General features: G+C 42.7%; 2 protein-coding genes and 1 long non-coding RNA gene across 3 annotated transcripts; 2 read left to right on the top strand and 1 right to left on the bottom strand.

Moving 5' to 3' along the window:
* Nucleotides 1-607: 607 nt before the first annotated feature.
* Nucleotides 608-7,982, bottom strand: ankrd29 (ankyrin repeat domain 29). Its single transcript, XM_083672028.1, has 10 exons — nt 7,906-7,982; nt 6,850-6,960; nt 5,636-5,734; nt 5,124-5,222; nt 2,622-2,720; nt 1,788-1,886; nt 1,311-1,409; nt 1,103-1,198; nt 852-950; nt 608-719 (listed from the first exon to the last, which is right to left on the bottom strand). The coding sequence occupies exons 1-10, from the start codon at nt 7,915-7,917 to the stop codon at nt 636-638; spliced, it is 897 nt and encodes a 298-aa protein (XP_083528154.1). The 5' UTR covers nt 7,918-7,982; the 3' UTR covers nt 608-635.
* Nucleotides 7,983-8,799: 817 nt separating this feature from the next.
* On the top strand, nt 8,800-11,513 carry cts12 (cathepsin 12). Its single transcript, XM_083672024.1, has 8 exons — nt 8,800-8,829; nt 9,061-9,212; nt 9,411-9,533; nt 9,776-9,940; nt 10,114-10,335; nt 10,566-10,734; nt 10,910-11,015; nt 11,257-11,513. Exons 2-8 carry the CDS (start codon nt 9,078-9,080, stop codon nt 11,354-11,356), a joined length of 1,020 nt encoding a protein of 339 aa, XP_083528150.1. The 5' UTR covers nt 8,800-8,829; nt 9,061-9,077; the 3' UTR covers nt 11,357-11,513.
* Nucleotides 11,514-16,568: 5,055 nt separating this feature from the next.
* LOC310806094 lies at nt 16,569-17,376 on the top strand. The gene is made up of 3 exons (XR_014554270.1): nt 16,569-16,609; nt 16,753-16,869; nt 17,279-17,376. It is a non-coding gene; the product is annotated as an uncharacterized lncRNA (long non-coding RNA).
* Nucleotides 17,377-19,575: the final 2,199 nt, after the last annotated feature.

Below are 19,575 nucleotides of genomic sequence, written 5' to 3' on the forward strand. Positions count from 1 at the left end.
TCAAGAAAATGGCCGTGCCTTTAGCCATTGCGTACGACAGCAAAATCACAGCGCTGCGGAAGATGGAGAGAGAGACTGCTTGAAAACACCATATTAGTTACTATCAACAACTATATTTACTGCACCTGCCTAGTCAATATGTGTTGAATATCTCTTTTTATAAGCCACTATTGAATACTATAATCAATGATTATGCAATACACATAAAATGCAACATTTAGGTATTTCACATTAATCTTTTATTTAACAAACTTACAGTTTATTACATTTATTAAAAATGCAGAAATAAAAATGTGCAAAATATCTAGAAATATTACAGCACCGGGGATAATACTGTTTTAAGAAAAAGAAAGGATAAAGCAAAGTTAGAATAACACCTCAAAGGAAAGGACATGGCAAAATAACCCTCGCCCACAGATGCATTTTGTAGTACACACACTGAACCTTTTAGCTTATGGCTTAGACATGGCTACTCCATCTAGAATTGTATTTTCTGAAGCTGCAATTGAAAGCAAGCACCATAAAGTCTTATGGTTGTGACTAAAACCTCTGTTTGTTCTCTTGTTGCTCTGAGCTCTCAGTGCATATTTCTGTGTCAAACAGCCATGATCTATGGTGGTCACTGAAGGTTGTCATCAACTACTATCATTCAGGATTTCTGGTCTCAAAGCTCTCAGGATGCGATCACTCTTTGTAAGATCTGCTGGCAGTTCATTGTTCTGCAAAGAAATAACATCATAATAACCAATCATAACAACATCATAATCCAAAGTACTGAATGTGCCTTCTTGTTTCCATTATTTTCCTTTTCTTTTCCTTCCTTTTCCCTTTATTCACACGAAGCGACCTACCTTGTTGGGTAGTGTGGGGTCTGCATTGGCAGAGAGCAGAAGCGCCACACTTTTAAGATTCCCTCCCATGACAGCAGCGTGGAGGGCTGTGGAACCATTCTGGAGAGCAATATTCAAAGAAACATTATGTAGAATGTCCTTTTGATTTCAGTACCTTACACTATGAAATACGACATACGAAAACAAAGCTTGATTTGAGAAAACTGTGCTTCAAGAGAAGACCAAGCATCACACATCTCTTCCTATCTTACCTTGAGAAGGCCCAGTGAAGGGGAAAACTTGAGGAGTTCCTCAATGACATGACTGTGTCCTTTGAAAGCTGCCTTGAATAATGCAGTTGACCCGTCCTTAAAGGAAACATGAGAAATTGCCATTTCAAACACGCATTCAATATATAAAAAGCCTGGATCAAAAGACACAAAGAAATGTAATTAAATGGGGAGCTAAAGGATGACATACCTTTCTGTCAGCATCCCGATCTGCACCACGCAAGAGCAAAACCTTCACTACTTCATTGTGTCCCATCTGGGCTGCCATCCACAAGGGGGCTGTACCATCCTGGAGAGTGAGGTTAGGGAAGGAGGACAGGAGGAATTGGAGGAGATGGAAAAAAGAGGAGAGAGAAAGAGAGAGAGAGAGAGAGAGAGAGAGAGAGAGAGAGAATACAAATTAAGGGAAAGGGACAGATGATAGATTGGGACAACAGTGAAGCCGGAAGTAAGGAGAGAAAAAAGGAGAAGGAAAGAAAGGTAAGGATGAAACGACAGTGAAAGAAGTACCAAGAGGGATGCAGAAAAAGGAGCGGAGAAAAAAAAGACAAAGGGTGTAATACATGGAAGGAAGAATACAGAACAGATTAGGAGAGCTCAAAATCTATTAAAAAGTGTCGGCCATTGATGTCCTCTATGATGGTATGGCTGAGGGGGCGGTCCTCACCTCCCTGGGATGATTCACTTTAGCCCCGGATGACAGCAGTTGACGAATCACAGTCACATGACCCTCCTGGGAGGCCAGGAAAAGGGGCGTGGCACCATCCTGAAACGCGATAGGTACTGTTTGAATGTTTATCTTCAGCAAAGCAACTTCCATGACACTCATACAATGCAATGTTTTTGGTGTATGAACAGTAACATATAGTATGTGACTGTTGCGGGCACAAATAATCGTGTGCATATGGCAGTCAGGGGCCAGGAGATGGCTCGCATGCCCTACAGGAATGAATAGACGGCATGATTTTGACAACGCAACATCAGAGCTCGCAGTGAACAGAGTAAACAGAATCACTACTAACCTTGTTATTCTGAAAGCTAATAAGACAACAATTTCACACGTCCAATCCCCCGATGTGGTGACTAAAGCATAAAGCAAACTCGGTCATGTCCAGGGTGAGAGAACCAGTGCCAAGCCCTGCAAATATCAGACTCAGCGGTAACCTGAGAGGGTAAATACCCATGGAGCTATGACCACTACTGACCACCATGCTCACAATGCAGGAGGGTACACCGGTGGAGCCCTGCAGGGGGCTTTACACACTACAGGGCCAAGCCAAACCACACTGTGCCGGCTTAGATATGATTTCCCTTTCACGTTGTCCTGTCCAGCACATTTCCAGCAACTGCGGTGGATACTTAGCAAGGGCAGCCCAGTGAAGCTCAGCTCGGATTAGCTCAGATTGGTTCTGTAGTGTAAACTAGGGTCAGGAATGGTAGAGTAGGACGGACACAGTGAGAGTGGATGGAAGTGGAGGAGGAGGAGGAAGAGGATGCTCACGTGCAGCTGGTCATGAACATTGGCTCCATTCTTCAGCAGGGTGTCCACCACGTTGGAGTGGCCATACTGAGAGGCAGCAGACAGGGCTGTGCCTCCGTCCTGCCCAAAGCATGGTAGCCAACACAGAGGAGAGAGAGGGAAAACACTTTAGCAGCCGTGTGGGGAATGAATGTACAAAATACACAGTTCAAACCAACAGGTAATACTGTTGCTAGTGTACATACATTCCAAGGTTTTCTGACCAAAACACCCAATAAGTTATTTTCCAAAGGAGTGCATCCAAGAATATGATTGCAATTTCAGTATCTAGACCACAAATATCAAAAAGTGTTTTTTATAATTCTGTGACCTAGACGTTCTCATGTGAAATACTACAGTACTACAAACTGTAGCATGAAACTTCAAACAGCAGCTGTAGGGAAGATACTCAACATTAGGGACAAATCTTACAATGGTTTAATAACATACAGTATGATGAAGAAACTGTGGTCATAAGCACATCACATATAGAGGTGTTGGGATAGATACAATGCTCTCCATAAGTATTGAAAAGAAGAATCATTTTGTCTTCTTTTAGCTCTATAATCCAACAGTTTGGATTTGAAATCAAACAATTACTATTGAGTCTAAGTAGAGATTCTCAGCTTGAATTCAATGTTTTTTTTTTAAGATTCGGTTCACCAAAAGTCCAACATTTTTTAAACATACTCCCCCTATTTCAGGGCTCCAAAAGTATTGGAAGAAATCATATAATGTCCAAAAAAAGTACTCATGTTTAGTATTTGGTCGTCAATCTTTTGCATGCAATAACTGTCCCATCGACCCAACCAGACACCGGGTATTTTCACTGGTGATGTTCGGCCAGGCCTGTACTGCAGCTATTTTCAGTTGTTTGTTTTGAGGTTTTTGCCTAAAAATGTGTCAAAAAGGACATTAAATGCATGTTCATTGTCTTACTGTATGATGAAGTGCCATCCAATTCATTTGGAGGCATTTGCTTGTACTCGAGCAGACAAGATGTTTCTGTACACTTCAGTTCAGAATACATTCTGCTGCAGTAACATCATCAATTAAGGCAAGTTAGCCAGTTCTTGTGCCAGCTATAGCACCCCCTCCCCATCATGTTTCACAGATTATGTGGTATGCTGTAAGTGTCGGTCAGATCTTTTTTTCTCCCAACTTTCCTCTTGCAATCACTCTGGTACATAATAATATTCATCTTATACGTCCACAAGTTTTCCAGACCTCTGCAGGCTTTTTAGGTACTGTTTAGTAACTCATCCTTTTTGAGGATAACTAGTGGTTTGCACCTTGCAGTAAAGCCTCTGTAATTTGGCTGGTGACGTATTCTGCAGATGGTAGTCTCTGACACATTCACGCCTACCTCCTGGAGAGTGTTCCTGATCTGTGGGACAGTTGTTTTAGTTTTTTTCTCAATTATGGTGAGCATTCTTCGGTCATCCACTGTAGAAGTCTTCCTTGGCCTACCAGCCCGTTTGTGATTGCTGAGCTCACCAGTGGTTTCTTTCTTTTTTAATGATGTTACAAACTGTTAATGTTCGTAAGTCTAAGGTTTTGGCTATGTTTCAGATAGATTTTTCTGATATTTCAGCCTCATAATGGCTTCCTTGACTTTCATTGACGTCCCTTTGGTCCTCATGTTGACAGACACCAATAGCAGACTCCAAAGGCAAATGCAAAGCCTAGAATCAATACTAGACGTTGACAGCTCTCTTATGCCTGCACACATTATGTGACGAAACACACCTGACTAATCAGAAACACCCGTCAAGCCAATTTTCCAATACTTTTGGTAGACTGAAATTGGGAGACTATGTATAAAAAGGGTTGCAATTTCTAAATGGTGAAACCAATCTGAAAAACGTACTGAATTAAAGCAAAATAAAGCATTGAATTAAAGGTGAGAATCTACTTTCACCTCATAATAATTGTCCAAACTGTTGGAATATAGAGCTAAAAGAAGTCAAAATGCTTCCTCTTTCCAATACTTATGGACTGTATAGTGCATAATAACAAGGTCTGAAACAGACAATTCGAAACACGCTCCTTGTGCCACCTTTTATTGACAATGTTGTGGATCTTTGTCAGGTGAAAAAAAAGACAATTTAAAAAAAATAATAATAATAATCGGATCGAAATATTGTCAATAAAAGGGTGTGGGCTGAAGAGGAAGAGTCCTTTTTTATTAATTACATATGACGAAACAGAACTTTAGAATCGTCTGTTTCAGACCTGGGCACATATGAAACAGATTTTACGCAGTAGTCACCAAAAACCCTGAATCACTGCTGTCAGCATATTCTGCTGGTCTCCCCATGTCCTCTGAGTCATAATCTGAGATGGAGGACGAGCTCACACACACACACCTGCACACACACACACACACACACACACACACACACACACACACACACACACACACACTCTCTCTCTCTCTAAATCGCTACAGGGTACTGTATCCAGGCAGGTGACACAGCATACCCGTGTCTGGAATTCCGTGGAGGCACCGAACTCAAAGAGGAGCTTCACAAGGTCATTGTGTCCCTGCTGGGAGGCGAAGAAGAGGGCAGTGGAGCCAGTCTGTAAAGACACAAGCACAGGGTAGAAACAGGGTAGATACACTCGCAACCAGTAAAAAGGGAGAATCATTATGTCTTACCTGTAATTTTCCCTTTCAATTATTCAAACATCTTAATGGCTTATCAGTGCTCATTTCTATGTTGACTGACTCCATTAGTCTGAGAAGTAATACTTCCAAATTAATAATTCAATGGTTATGTCAATATTTGACAGTGACTCTGTAATGTAGTCTATGGAAAATCTGAGACACACACACACACGCACGCATGCACACACACACCTGCACAAACACACACACACACACACACACACACACACACTCAGACAGGCAGACATACACACACACACACTCAGACAGGCAGACACGCACACGCACACGCACCCACACACAGACACCTCTTTTTTTACAATACCTCTCTCTGTTGGTTGATGTCAGCTCCCTGCATAATCAGCTCCCTGGCACAGTCAAAGTGGCCGCTGTAGGATGCCACCATCAGGGCTGTGGTGCCAAACTGGAAAGAGTCAATGATCATAAACATAAACATAATCAATCAGCACCTCTGTGGAATCACACCAGATCCTTCTTAGCTGAAATAAGGCCTGACTGAATGTCATTCAGTTATTCATTCAGGCCCCCAACTCCTTCCTGGACCCTCATTTCGATAGTAACAGTTGTTGAGACTGATTGGAGGAGACTTGACATAGCCTTATTTCAAATACGAGTACATGCGTAGATGGATTTGTTGGAGATGCTATCTTAATATTTACATGTGTTAACCTGTGGCTGATACAATGACAGTGTTGTTTGATCTTCTATTTGTGAATGGTGATCAATGCCCCCCTCTCTCAGCCAGGAACACTGTTTTAAAGTTGAATGAGTGTGCCTAGTGGATGTCCTGAGGCTCTCCTGTTGATAACAATTAATTGTAAATTGCTATGCTATTATAATGAACAGTATATACTATAGGCAAATAAGCCTCTCTCATCGATGTCTCTGACGTTGTATTGTTGGGAGGGTATTTAAGACGAAAAACAGAAATACTTTCTTTGAGTTGTTTGGGTTAGGCCTATGCGCACCGAACTCCTGTTTGTCTTTGACACACATAGTTTTAGACTTATGCTTCAACTTCCATTTGTTTCATTTTGTATGTTTCTTTGAAACTATTAAATTGGTTAATTTGTAGTGTATAGAGTCTGCTTCATCATAACTGTCGTCATTCACGGTCCATAACCGCCTGAGATTGACCGGGGAATAAATGGAATGTTCTTTATTCTTATCTCTCGTCCTTCTCTCTTCACATGTGATTTTATACAGAAACACAATCACACAAAGAAATATAATCATGTGGAACAAAGATTTGTAACAAAAACACCTAAATATGAGTGGGCTTTAAAGCACACTGATAGACACACACGCACACGCACGCACACACACACACACACACACACACACACACGACACACACACACTGGCACACACACACGACACACACACACACATTGGCACAGATGCACACACAAACAAACAGAAGGGGTTGAACTGTAGCTCTCTCTTTCTCTCCTACCACAGGTGGTTTATGGGTAAAGCGTGCAGCTGAGCCGTCAGGGCATGCAGCATCATCCGTACACTGTCTCTGCAGTCGGCATCCACACGCCCACTGTTGAGCAGGAGCTGAAGCAGGGCCAAGTTCCCCTTCCGAGCTGCCCAAAACACAGCATTAGCCAGGGGTGTCTCCTTCTGTAGGATAAACACACACACACACACACACACACACACACACACACACACACACACACACACACACACACCAGTGTCAGATGACAGATATTTAACCAGACTAAGGCAAGAAATGTGACTAAGGCAAAAAATTAGACTCTAAGTATGAAATGTCTTTGGTTTGGTGGTATTGATCACATAATGGAGGATCATGTAAAATCTGTAAGGAGATACAGTTGCCTCTTGTTGCTCATAATCAATGATATCGACAGACATGCATGCATAGACACGAACATAAACACACACACACACACACCACACACACACAGACAGATAGACAGACAGACAGAGACAGACAGACACACACACAGACACGCAGACACACACACACACCAGACACCACACACACACACACACACAGACAGACAGACAGAGACAGACAGACACACACACAGACACGCAGACACACACACACCAGACACCACACACACACACACACACACACACACACACACACACACACACACACACACACACACACACAGAGTTAATGCGATTAAATTGCAGAATCACAATTCATTAAAAGTGATGATTTGTGAATCAAACATTTTCTAAATGTAGGGTAGCCCATGGCCATTTCTCAATGGGGGTACTGATGCACTATTCACCCCACCTGTTTTATACTTGTCAACCTAATCTTAGACAGGGCATCAATGGCACAACTCTGTCCGTAGGGGCCATTAACTTATTGAAGGTCAACCGGCAGATCTGATTTCCATAAAGCCCGATTTTATTGCACGTAATCCACCACAAGGATACGCATTACAAATATTGCAAAAGCTTTACACAAATTAAGATAACCAGAGAAGGAAAGTTGGCTATACAGAGAGAGTGTGTGTATTAGGCATTATTCATTTCAAGCTTGATCGCAAGTGTACAGAAAGAGACGAAAAATAGAACGGTTACCTTGAATGACATCCTGCAGACCTCATTCGTCGTGACTCATCTTTCTGGCGTGAGCATAAAAAAGGTTGCACCAAGATAATGTAGGACCGTCACTTGCATATGTTTTTGCCGCACTGTTTTTACTGGGTGTCGGCGCCGGCGAGGGTCTCCCGACAATAACAAAAACACGGCGGTCAGTCGATTCTCTGCAGTGCTACTGCACACAACAGTCACGACCGCTATTCGGCGCTCACTGTCCACTGAGTCGATTGACTCGATTTCTGGGAGGAGGGGGGGGGGGAGGGAGGGGAGGAGGGGGGACGTGCGCATGTTTGTTGTTGCTGAGTTGCGTATCTTCTTTCATAAGGAGTTGGCTGGACGAAAGGGAGATGGGATGTGGGGGGAAGGGGGGATTATTTCTTATGTGCCGATGTTGACAGTATACACTAGCGAGGAAGTAGTCACCTAATAGGATAGCTGCTAGAAGATGATTGTGTGGAAATGTAGTGATGTAGCCACTTGGGCTATAGGCCTATCACACCAAAATGTCAGGGTAGGCTACATAATTGCATGGATAGGGTAGGGCCATGTGCTCAATTGTAAGCTGGTAATTGACAGGACTTTAGATGGGCAGTTTTTAAAGGCACAACTGTAAATATCAGTGCCTCCGGGAAAATGAATGTCATTTCAGAGGGTTAGAATTAGTTTTGGAAATCATTGTTTGTGTGTCTGTGTGTCTGTGTGTCTGTGTGTCTGTGTGTCTGTGTGTCGGTATCCAAAGAGGTCGTTCCCTCCCTCTGGGCTGTAGATGATGGGGATTCAGACATGCCCAGTGGGAGCACTCCCTCAATCACAGGCAATAAAAGAAGGCCTGGTGGCATGTCACTGCCAGAGTGTGGAGTCAGTCACAGACCATGAAGACAAGACAGCCCAACATCCCAGCAGGTGAGTAGCTCTCATGACTTCTCATTTCTCAAAAGTTTAGAATTCAAGTCATTCTAACAAAATTACGATAAAACAACGGAATCTCTGGAGAATAACAGCATAGCAACTTATCGCAAGGACAAACTCAATACGTTGTCCAAAGATGACGTTCTGGAGACAATCTAATTGTATGTAGATAGAGTATATACTGTAAATATACAGTATATTGTGATCCTTCACCCCCCCCCCCAGGCCAATGGGCAGGCTGTATGGTGAGAGCCGTGCTCCTCTCTTTCCTCCTCTGTGACCCTCCACGTGTGGCTACAGAGTCAGATGAGGTGGTGCAGGTGCCGTCAGAGTGGCTAACATGGAAGAGGAGCAACGGTGTGTCCTACGACGAAGGGGTTAGAATGGAAACGTCATCTTATATACATGCTTACAGACTCGTTTATCAAATGCAAACACATTCAGTACGAACACTCATTTTCATCCAAATGAATATGCATTTGTACAGTAAATATCATATTATCCCACCTAGACACCTGCCTTCACATGTAGCCACCAACCATGGATTTGTTTGTTTGTCGTGTGCTTTCACGTAGCGGGAAGACTTTGAGAGGAAGACCATTTGGGAGAACAACGTGAAGGTGATTGAGGAGAACAACCAAGGTTTTCTCAGAGGGACAAAGATGTTCACCATGTCTATGAACAGATATGGAGACCTGGTGGGTTCAGCAGCATCAGATGTTATATAGACCATTGTGGTACTATTTCAAGCGACCTACTTTGTTCAATTTTGAGCGATTTCAATTCACAGCATTGTGAAATCCTATTATGTTCTGTTCTCATTTCTGAAGCAGAAATGGGCCCAAGCATTGTGTGAATAACTTTGGTCCACTGAAACTGATAGTATTAATAGAATTTCATTTAAAAACAGTGAGTTGCATGTTCTCTCCTCTATGTGTAGACAAGGCAAGAATACAAGCGTTTGCAAGGTGCTATGATCAATGGCAACGCCAAGAGGAGAGGGAAGAATGTGTCTGTCCGCAAGCTTCGTGCCAGTGCTCGGAATTTAGGGGCTGTTACCGTCGACTACAGAGCCATGGGTTACGTCACTGAAGTCAAGGACCAGGTGAGGGTTTCCTTAGAAATGTCTGGATGGTGAATTTCATTGCAAGTTATGAAGACCAGATTTCTCTTGTAAAATAGATTTTTATCTCAATGAGACGAACCTGGATAAATAAAGGTTGAATACCAAAAAAGAGTTATTTTACAGACAAACTGCCCGTTCATTTCTCCTCAAAGGGATATTGTGGATCCTGCTGGGCGTTTAGCACTACGGGGGCCATCGAGGGACAAATGTTCAAGAAGACAGGCCAGTTGATATCTTTGAGTGAGCAGAACCTGTTGGACTGCTCCAAACCTTACGGTACCTATGGCTGCAGTGGGGCCTGGATGGCTAATGCCTACGATTATGTGGTCAACAATGGGTTGCAGTCCTCAGACACCTACCCCTACACATCAGTGGTAAGAATAACCAGCCTGGATACAGCCTCATCTATGTCCATCAGTGAAAACAGTGGTACAAGATGACCTCTCAAAAATGACCATTAAGGTTGTGAGTGCAATTCCCACGGGGATCATATCTACAAAAAATGTATGCACTCCCTCTATTTAAAATCGCGTTGGATAAAAACATCTGCTAAACGGCATATAATGATCAGGAAGTTGACTTCCATGTTTCTCTTATTATCCAGGACACCCAACCCTGTTTCTATGACAGCAGTCAGTCGGTTGCCAAGATCACTGATTACAGGTTCATACCCAAGGGAGACGAGCAGGCCCTAGCTGATGCCGTGGCAATCATTGGCCCAATCACAATAGCTGTGGATGCAGACAACCCAAGCTTCATGTTCTACAGCTCAGGTCTGTTTTCTGTGGCGGTTGTTTTCTCTTCACTGTAAAAATGTCTTCTCGAAGTTGTCTTACTTGATTTACGACTTTGGTAGTTGTGGTAGACATGTTTGTAAATTCCAATTCCAATGACGCTTTTGTCCTTTTTGACAATTTTGCGTTGTTGCTGATTATTTGTCCAATCTAGGAATATACCAGGAGCCGATGTGTAACCCTAACAACCTCAGTCATGCAGTGCTACTGGTTGGCTATGGCTCTGAAGGAGGACAAGACTATTGGCTCATCAAAAACAGGTACTGTAGGTCAAACACATGTGGTATAAAAGGGACCTAGTTTTACCTTTTTGGCCAGAATAATACTAGTAAATGTCCTTTCTATAGCCCCCTTTGTGTCGGTCTTCATAAAGACCCCTAGATGCTTTCTTTGTTTATACTTGTTTACCATTGTTTTGTGTTGGTCTATGTAGCTCTTTCTTGTGTTTACCAGATTCTAGTACAGTATGTGATTATGTTCCTGTTTTCTTTTCCTTCCCAGTTGGGGCACTGCATGGGGAGAGGGTGGCTACATGCGAATGGTCCGCAATGGCAGCAACACTTGTGGTGTCGCAAGCTATGCTCTGTACCCTATTCTATGAACCAGACCAAATATAGACTTATAGACACAGAATACTAGATCACCTTTTCGTCTTGGTATGATAGGCTACCAGATGTTAAATGAATATCATTTTTTGGGGTATCTGTGTGGGTTGATGATACTGTACATGTAGGTGTAATGTGCTATTGTGATTCAGAATAAAGAATAAAAATGTAATTGGCACTTAACAGAGATTGTTTGTTTGTGTGTTGTTTGTGTTGTACATTTAAACTACTGTGTATTAGGGAATGGGGTTTCTGCAATGACATTAAACAGCCAACAGGAGGTGACATAATAGTGGAACAGGTGCTCTGCTGGAAATCAGTCTGAAAGCAACACCAGGCCATAGATTGGCTTTGATTTTCTCACAAAATGTTGACAAATGACTCTTAGGAATGTCATTGTAACATCTACTTTTATCACAGTGAAGATATTTCATTTGAAATATCATGAGTCAGCATAAACATGTGCTTATTCATGGATGCATCAACTGTGAGATACCATTGCAAACACGATGGCTGCGTCGATGAGTAACAATGGCTGTCTTCATTACTCAGATTTATATGGGCTGCCTGCCATCAAAGTTTGAAAACGTTGCATTTCCACACTTCCTGTTTCCAGGGCAGAAATGGGTAATGTTTTGATGACATGTGGTAAACATTACACACGCTATCTAGGTTATGCCATGCCCCTTGCTGCTGCTTTGAAAACATTCAGGTGCGCGACCACACCTTGTCGATCTTTGAACCTCGACATGTGCAACACTCTCCATACTCACTCCCACTCCAAACTGTACTGCCCATTCCTTTCCTTTCCTTTATACTGTAGGTTCACCTGTGTGTCTTTAACCAGCGTAGTCGAGCCGTCTGCACCCTATTTTACAGGAGGAGGAGGAGGAGAGGCAGATATTTGACTTTCTCTCACAGCTAGGCTAGCTCAGATGACAGTGAGGGAGCAGTCTTATATAGACAATGATGCAGAGGAATATTTGCTGGTTTCACAGTGTTTGGGCATTGTTGCTCTGGTGTGCTTTGTTTGGTCCCTGTACGGAAGGTCAGAGACCAATACCGAGGCACCCCAGGTGTCGCTATGACAACCTCATGTTGAGCCGTCGGCTCCACCCTGGGAACCTGAGGCCTCAGACCCACAATAGGTACTGTGATCCTTCCAACGACCAGGCTTCAGGAGCTATCACCCAGGTACTGTGACACAGTTCTATAGAGTATCTCTGGAGTGAGGCTTTGTTGGGTTACTTACAGTAGACTACGGTATCTACAACCGTGGAGGCTGGTGGAGGAAGACATCGGATGACGGGCTCATTGTACTGCATGGAATGTAATGAGGAATGGTGCTATCTACCTGTGTTATGTGTGATACCATTCTTTATTCCATTCCATGCATTACAATGAGCCCGTCCTCCGATTTCTACTCCACCAGCCTCCCTGATCTAAAAGTCATTTCCCAAACTTTCTAACTACATTTTATTTATTTGTTTTACTTTTGATGGTGTGCATTCTTCTCCTAGTTTTACCAGTGGATATTAAAAAGAGTACAGTCACTAGATGTATTAGTATGAGAAATTCCTTATGCCATAGCAAGAATATCAGAGAGCAAAACGTCCAGACAACAGCAAAGTGCACACACACATACTTTATTCAGTTTGACACTTTGTTTGTCTGGTGGTGACTCAAGTGTTGCCCTTTGTTCTTTGTTCGTGTGTTGATTTAGTGTTCTACACAGACCCGGATTTACAACTCAAATAAGCAATGATTGTGCCTGGAAACCTGTATTTTAGAAAATCACTTAAATATGACATTTTTACAAGCCGAATGTGTCTGAACCATACAAAAAGTTATTTTAATTTTCATTGATTAAACTGTTGTAAGATTATAGAAGATGCATGATTCATAAGCAGGTGAATCTTGTTGGATCATATGACATTATTGTTCTTCTATGATTTGAAATTGGGATAGTTCTAGCTCAGTCTTTCCCTCTCCATACAGAAGTGTGGTTCTGGATACTACAGAGAGCGGACCGGGCCTCTGAGAGGCCAGTGTAGACCCTGTAGTTGTAATGGCCTGTCCAATGAATGTGAGGAACACACAGGGAAATGTCTGGTGGGTCTCTCTTTCTCTCCATCGCTGTCTCAGCCTTTCACACGCACACACGCACACACGCATACACACACACTTATTATTATCTTACAAGTTAGATGACCAACAGTTTGAAAGGATATAAGTTAAAATGGTACTGACTCCACCCCTGATTGGACGGATGCATTTTGCTGTGACAGCATTTCAGTAGAGACATTTCAGTAGAGACATTTCAGTAGAGACATTTCAGTAGAGACATTACATTACATTACAGTAGAGACATATTACTCTCTCAAGCTTGACTTGTGACACATGTGTGTGTGTGATTACATGACATCTAATCATTGTGTTCCAGAACTGTCAGTTTAACACTGATGGGGATCAATGTGAGCGATGCAAAGCAGGTTATTACGGCGACGCTGCCCAGAGGACCTGCCGTGGGTGTCCATGTCCCTTCATAGACAACAAGTCAGTTTCAATCTGTAACCTACTGTTGATTCTATAATCTCTTGGTTGCACGAATTGACAGGTTTCTAGCAAACGTCTTTGAGGCCACTACAGCAGTCACTCTGCTCTGAGTGTGCCAGGTAGCCTACCATGGCCCATGTATAGATTCACATGTATTTGAATTGGATAGTGGATGAAAACTATTGAATAGTATTCTGCGCTCAAACGTTTTTTTTCCTCTTTGTCCAGTTTTGCTTTGGCCTGTTTGGACATCGATGTAGCCAACGTTGAATGTTTGTGTATTCTCGGCTACGCTGGGACCAGATGTGAGAGGTAAGGTATCCTGGTCCAGCTCATATTTAAATGACATTTACATACCTAATTCTGGTGTCACAACATTGACACTGTTATAACAAACACTCACTTGACATTCAGTCCAAATCAGTTTTAATTGTGATTTAAATGTACATTAAATTGAACAATCAACAAACCAATGTGTGCATCGCTCAAATGTCTTCCTTTTTCCTTTATACTTCCCCCTTTTATCCACTAGGTGTGCTACTGGGTACTATGGCAACCCAATGATATATGGAGGCAGCTGCCAACCTTGCAACTGTGGTGATGGCAACGCCAACATCTGTGACTCTTACACAGGAGGTAAGCTGAGGAATCAAGATACACAACATAGAGATCTGGAGACGAGATTGCTGCAATGATCATTCTTAAATATTCACATGAAATGTCATGTTGATAACTATTTGTCTTATTCTGTAGATGTTCTCTCTCTGTTGCTCATTGTATGTTTCCTATGCCTGCTTTAGAGTGTAAGAGGCCTGGCGATTCCGGCATAGATGACCCCTGCCATGGTTGGTTAAGCACCTTGTACACATTCACCGACTTTACCCTTACAGTAGGGTACACTTTAACAGTAGCCTGAGCTTGTGGTATCTGCTTGCAAGCTTTCTACTGGTCTGTCATCAGCATCAATGTCTATGTAGAGTAGACCTTACTAGATGATCTGCTCCTCTTCTCTGTGTGGCCAGAGTGTGATAGCTGTACTGAGGTCTTACTGAGCGATTTGGAGAGGATGGATGATGAGCTGGAATCACTGAGGCAGGAACTCCAGAACACCAGTCACAGGACCATCTCACTCACCAGACTCAAGATGTTGGAGGACGCCATTGCTAAAACCAAGGTATCAACGTTTCAGTGATCCTCAATAGATGTCTGTGTATGTTGTCATGAAAGAGATAGTTCACCGAAATTACATAATCACATATTTGGTTCCTTACCCTGAAAGGAGTCTATGGACAAGGACAGAATTCAATCCACACTTTGGTTCTGGTTCTGCACTGTCACTAACCACTAACGGTTAGCATTTTTTTAACCAAAAAACAATGGAGGTCAATGGTAGCTAATTTAGCATGTTAAAAAGACTGACTGGTTATATAGGAAATGGTTTTTGAGGAAAATAACCCTTTAAGTTGTCCCTATAGCCTGCCTGTGTAGTAACTTTATTTAGTGTCACAAGAAGAGTAATGTCACCTCTGTTTTTCTCTGGCAGGGTCTGGTTGGAAGGTACAGCAGTGCTGTGAATGCTCAGGGTCCCAAGGTGGAGCAGCTTAAGGCAGATGTACAGAGTGTCAAAGAGGATATGAGACTGCTGAAAGACAAGGTGCCTGAAGCCTGATGCTGCTGCATTCATGATCGGATGTCAATAACTGTTCTTCTGCTCAAACTCAGCATAGACAGTGTTTCCAGACTGTTCCACTGTAGACATTTTACCGGAAATACTGTACAGAATTCGTACATACTGTACCTAGGGTTTTATTCTATCTACAGGCAAATAAAACCTTCTCCAATTCCGAAAACGTCTTGGAGAGAGTGACTCAAACCCATCAGAGGGCTGGAGATCTTGTTTCTGAAGCTCAAGATCTCTTTATGAAAATACAAGGTAAAACAGAACAACAGTTGTACCTTTGAAAAGTTAGCAACTCTTTTGCAGTGCTACAGTATTATGATGATCTATTGTAACGCCTATCAAGGGACAAACACTGGAAATGAGTATTCTGATGCATCGGACTGTTGTTAATTCAATGTGTCGAATTATTTGATTGCATCTGTCCCTACTCAAATAAATTATGACATCAACAAAAATCTGTGTTATAGTGATAATCTATCTCGACCACTTGGTCCCCCAGAGCTCCTGAAGCAGCAGAGTGGGATGAAGCCTACAGTGGAGGGCAGTGTCACTGCCCAGAAGCTGCTCCGGAGGCTGGCACGCATGATGCAGGAGATGAGAAAGCGTGGCTGCACCCCTCAGAAGCAGGAGGCTACCATGGAGCAAGAGGAGGCACACAAACGTAAGAGCTTCAACTCTTACCATGTTACACCGCATTGAACACTCTTTCATTTGGGTGAACTATCCCTTTAACTCAGAATATAACGCAGCCCTGACTTCATTATTATGTGTGTTATGTCACAAGTCACAGTGTCTGATCTGCTTGCCCCTCTCAGTCTTGGACTTCATCAGGAACGACATGGCCGTTCCGCTGGATGCCAACCAGGCTATAGCCAATGAGACGGCAGGATCTCTGATGACGTCAGGCTCTGCGCTGAGAGACCTGGCGGAGGTCGTGTCAGAGGCAGAGGTCATAGTGGACAGGACACGCGGCCTCAATCTGCATAGTGATGCTTCCCTGAGAGACCTGCTGGTAATGTCAGACTAACACTCAGATACAGTGCATACCACTCAACAATGTTTTTGGGACGAGTGCGATACAAATACCAAATCATGGCTTATATGAATATTCAGTGTCTTACTTCTCATGATAATCACTGTTCTCTCCTCCACCAGCAATTTATAGATGAACTGGAAATCCAGAGAGATGCAATCCTTCCTGTGGTTGAAATGACCAAAGATCAGCTGACAAATATGACAGAACTTTTGGGGATGCTGAAGGAGAGCAAAGAGGTATAATGAGAGAATACACTCTTTGAAAAAAGGGTTCTAAAAGGGTTACTCAGCTGTCCCAGTGGTAGAACCTCATGAAGAACCCCTATGGGTTCCACAAAGAAACCTTTTGGGTTCCATTTAGAACCGTTTGAACCCAAAAGGGTTCTTCAAAGGGTTCTCCCACAGGGACAGCTGAAGAACCCTTTATTAACCCTTTATAGTTTTAGGTAGCACCTTTTTTCTAAGAGTGTACTGTTATCAGGCTGTGTTTGTTATACAGCTTCTTTCACACTAACTTGTGTGTTTGACTTTGGTTTCTATCATATCCCTATGACAGGAAATTGTAAAGCAGGTGAATCAAAAACCTTGATTTGTATTTCTGTTGTAATGAATGAGCTACTCTGTAACTTTTATGCTAATCTCACAGGAATATGAACACCTTGCAGCCCAGATCAACCAGGCTAAGCAGAATCTCACCGAGAAGCTGAATGATATCTCTAAAACAGAGGACATTGTTGTCAGAGCTGAGGAGCATGCACTGGAGCTGAACAGGCTGGCAATGGAATTTCAAGTGTGGGTAGACAGTTTGTGTGTGTGTGTGTGTGTGTGTGTGTGTGTGTGTGTGTGTGTGTGTGTGTGTGTGCGTGCGTATGTGTGCGCGTGTGTGTGTGTGTGTGTGTGTGTGTGCGTGTGTGTGTGTGTGTGCGTGTGTGAATGCGTGTGCGTGTGCGTGCATGATTGCGTGCATGTGTGCTATATATGTAAATGCTATATACACACATACATGTATTTATGAGTATTATGAGTGTTTTCTGTGTCTATTGTACTCTTATGTGAGAGCACAAGCAATGTTGTATATGGGGCTACTGTGAGCACCCGTATGTTTTGTTATTGTAGGGCAGTGCAAAATGTCACCAACAGCTCTGACCTGCTGAGTCCAGTGGGGGGCATGGGAGCCCACCGCAACATCATCAACGCCATTCTAGAGGCAGAGATGGCAGCAAACCAATCCAAACAAGCTGCTGACCAAGCGTTAAATGTGTATACTCTTGCTACTACAACCACTATGCACTTTTGATTATTATTAGTTGAGATTAATAATAGAGCTATTGAAGATACTTTTTTTATGATTGTTTCCCATTCCTCCCATTCCCTCGATATATTTCAGGATGTGGAGCAGGAAGGTCTGACGAAGAGGGCCGAAGAACTAAAGGACAATGCAAGCAGCTTACTGACAGAAGCCGTGAAAGCAAATGATGACCTTAAAGGTGTGTACACCTTAGTCCATCTTCATAGTAAAAGAATTGTCATTGCTTTTTAAATGACACTAAAAAGTAACATGATGGGCTATATTTTAACGGCGTAAAAAAACGTGTTGGCACTGGCAGAGGGCACTGGTGGTGGCGCTGTGGGGTGTGTCTGAAATATTTGTGCTATTTTCAAGGCCAGAATCTTGATGGCCCTTGACCTGCTCTTTGTCACGAAGTGCCTCTATTATTACTACTCCACCCACCTGAGCACAGGCTTCAACGCTGTGGTATTTTCACTAGTTATCGCCCACACAAATTGCTACTATGTTTATCTTTATGTTGTTGAAAAAAGCTTTGCACTTTGCACCTGTGGCCAAAGCATACTTTACATTAGGCACTCAAAGAACATACCTGGCATTCCAGTCTCTCCTTTTGATTGTCCCCAGTGTCTTATGATATTCCTCTCATCTCCTGCACAGAATTAGGTGGGGGGTCCTATGGGGCGCAGTTGGTTGAGTATAGGGGATAGTATTGCTTAGGTAGTGGGTTCAAATCCTCTTGCAACAATATATGTTATAATTACAACAATTATATGTAACAAGATAAGTTGTATGCATTCACTCTACTCTAAGTCGCTTTGGATAAAAGCATCTGCTTAATTATATAGTATATGATAACAGTATATGATAACTTTTCAAGTAGCCTCATGTAAACTTCTCTGTTTCACACAGAGGCCTCAGAAATAGTTGCCTCCCACAAGAGACGTGTCGATCAGACAAAGAAGAAGGGTGAAAAGCTGAGAAATGATGCTCTTGCTGTTAAGGAGGATCTTAAAAACATTCAAAGAGGTTGGTAGACTGGATACATTAATAACTTCGAGATTATGGTTATGTATTTGATAATGTCCTGAAATCATATGAACTTTTGAGGCAAACCCAGAGACGTGTCCAGGACAGATTCTGCATTCTTTGTCACGTCATGGCCATACTTTCACAGTTCACAGACATGATTTATTTTGGTTTCAGATGACATAGTAACCGTGCTTGACTCTGCCAAGAATGCTGCCACTGCTGCCAATGACACAGTCAATACCGTAACAGACAGACTAAATAATATCAGCCAAGAGGTGGACAACATTAGCCTGTCTAATATCGGTCCAAATATCAGCAATATCTTAAATGAGGCAGACAAGGCATGTGAGTATTCATATCTCAGTACAGAGTGAAATGTACCTCTAATTTTGCCTCTTGACTTTTTCAATTCAAAAGCTCTTTATCTTCTTTGACTGGTACAGTAAGAAGCTTGAACACGACATGGCCTACTTTGGAAGATAGTCTTCAGGACCTGAGCTCCCAGACGCCACCTAGTGCCAACATGTCAGAGAGCGTCAAGAGAATCAAGGACATCATAGAGGAGACCAGAGACTTTGTCAACAGGGTGAAACATGACATGACAAACCTTATTACTCCAAGTA

Source organism: Argentina silus, assembly GCF_951799395.1.
Source record: "Argentina silus genome assembly, chromosome: 6".
Classification (NCBI taxonomy): Eukaryota; Metazoa; Chordata; class Actinopteri; order Argentiniformes; family Argentinidae; genus Argentina; species Argentina silus.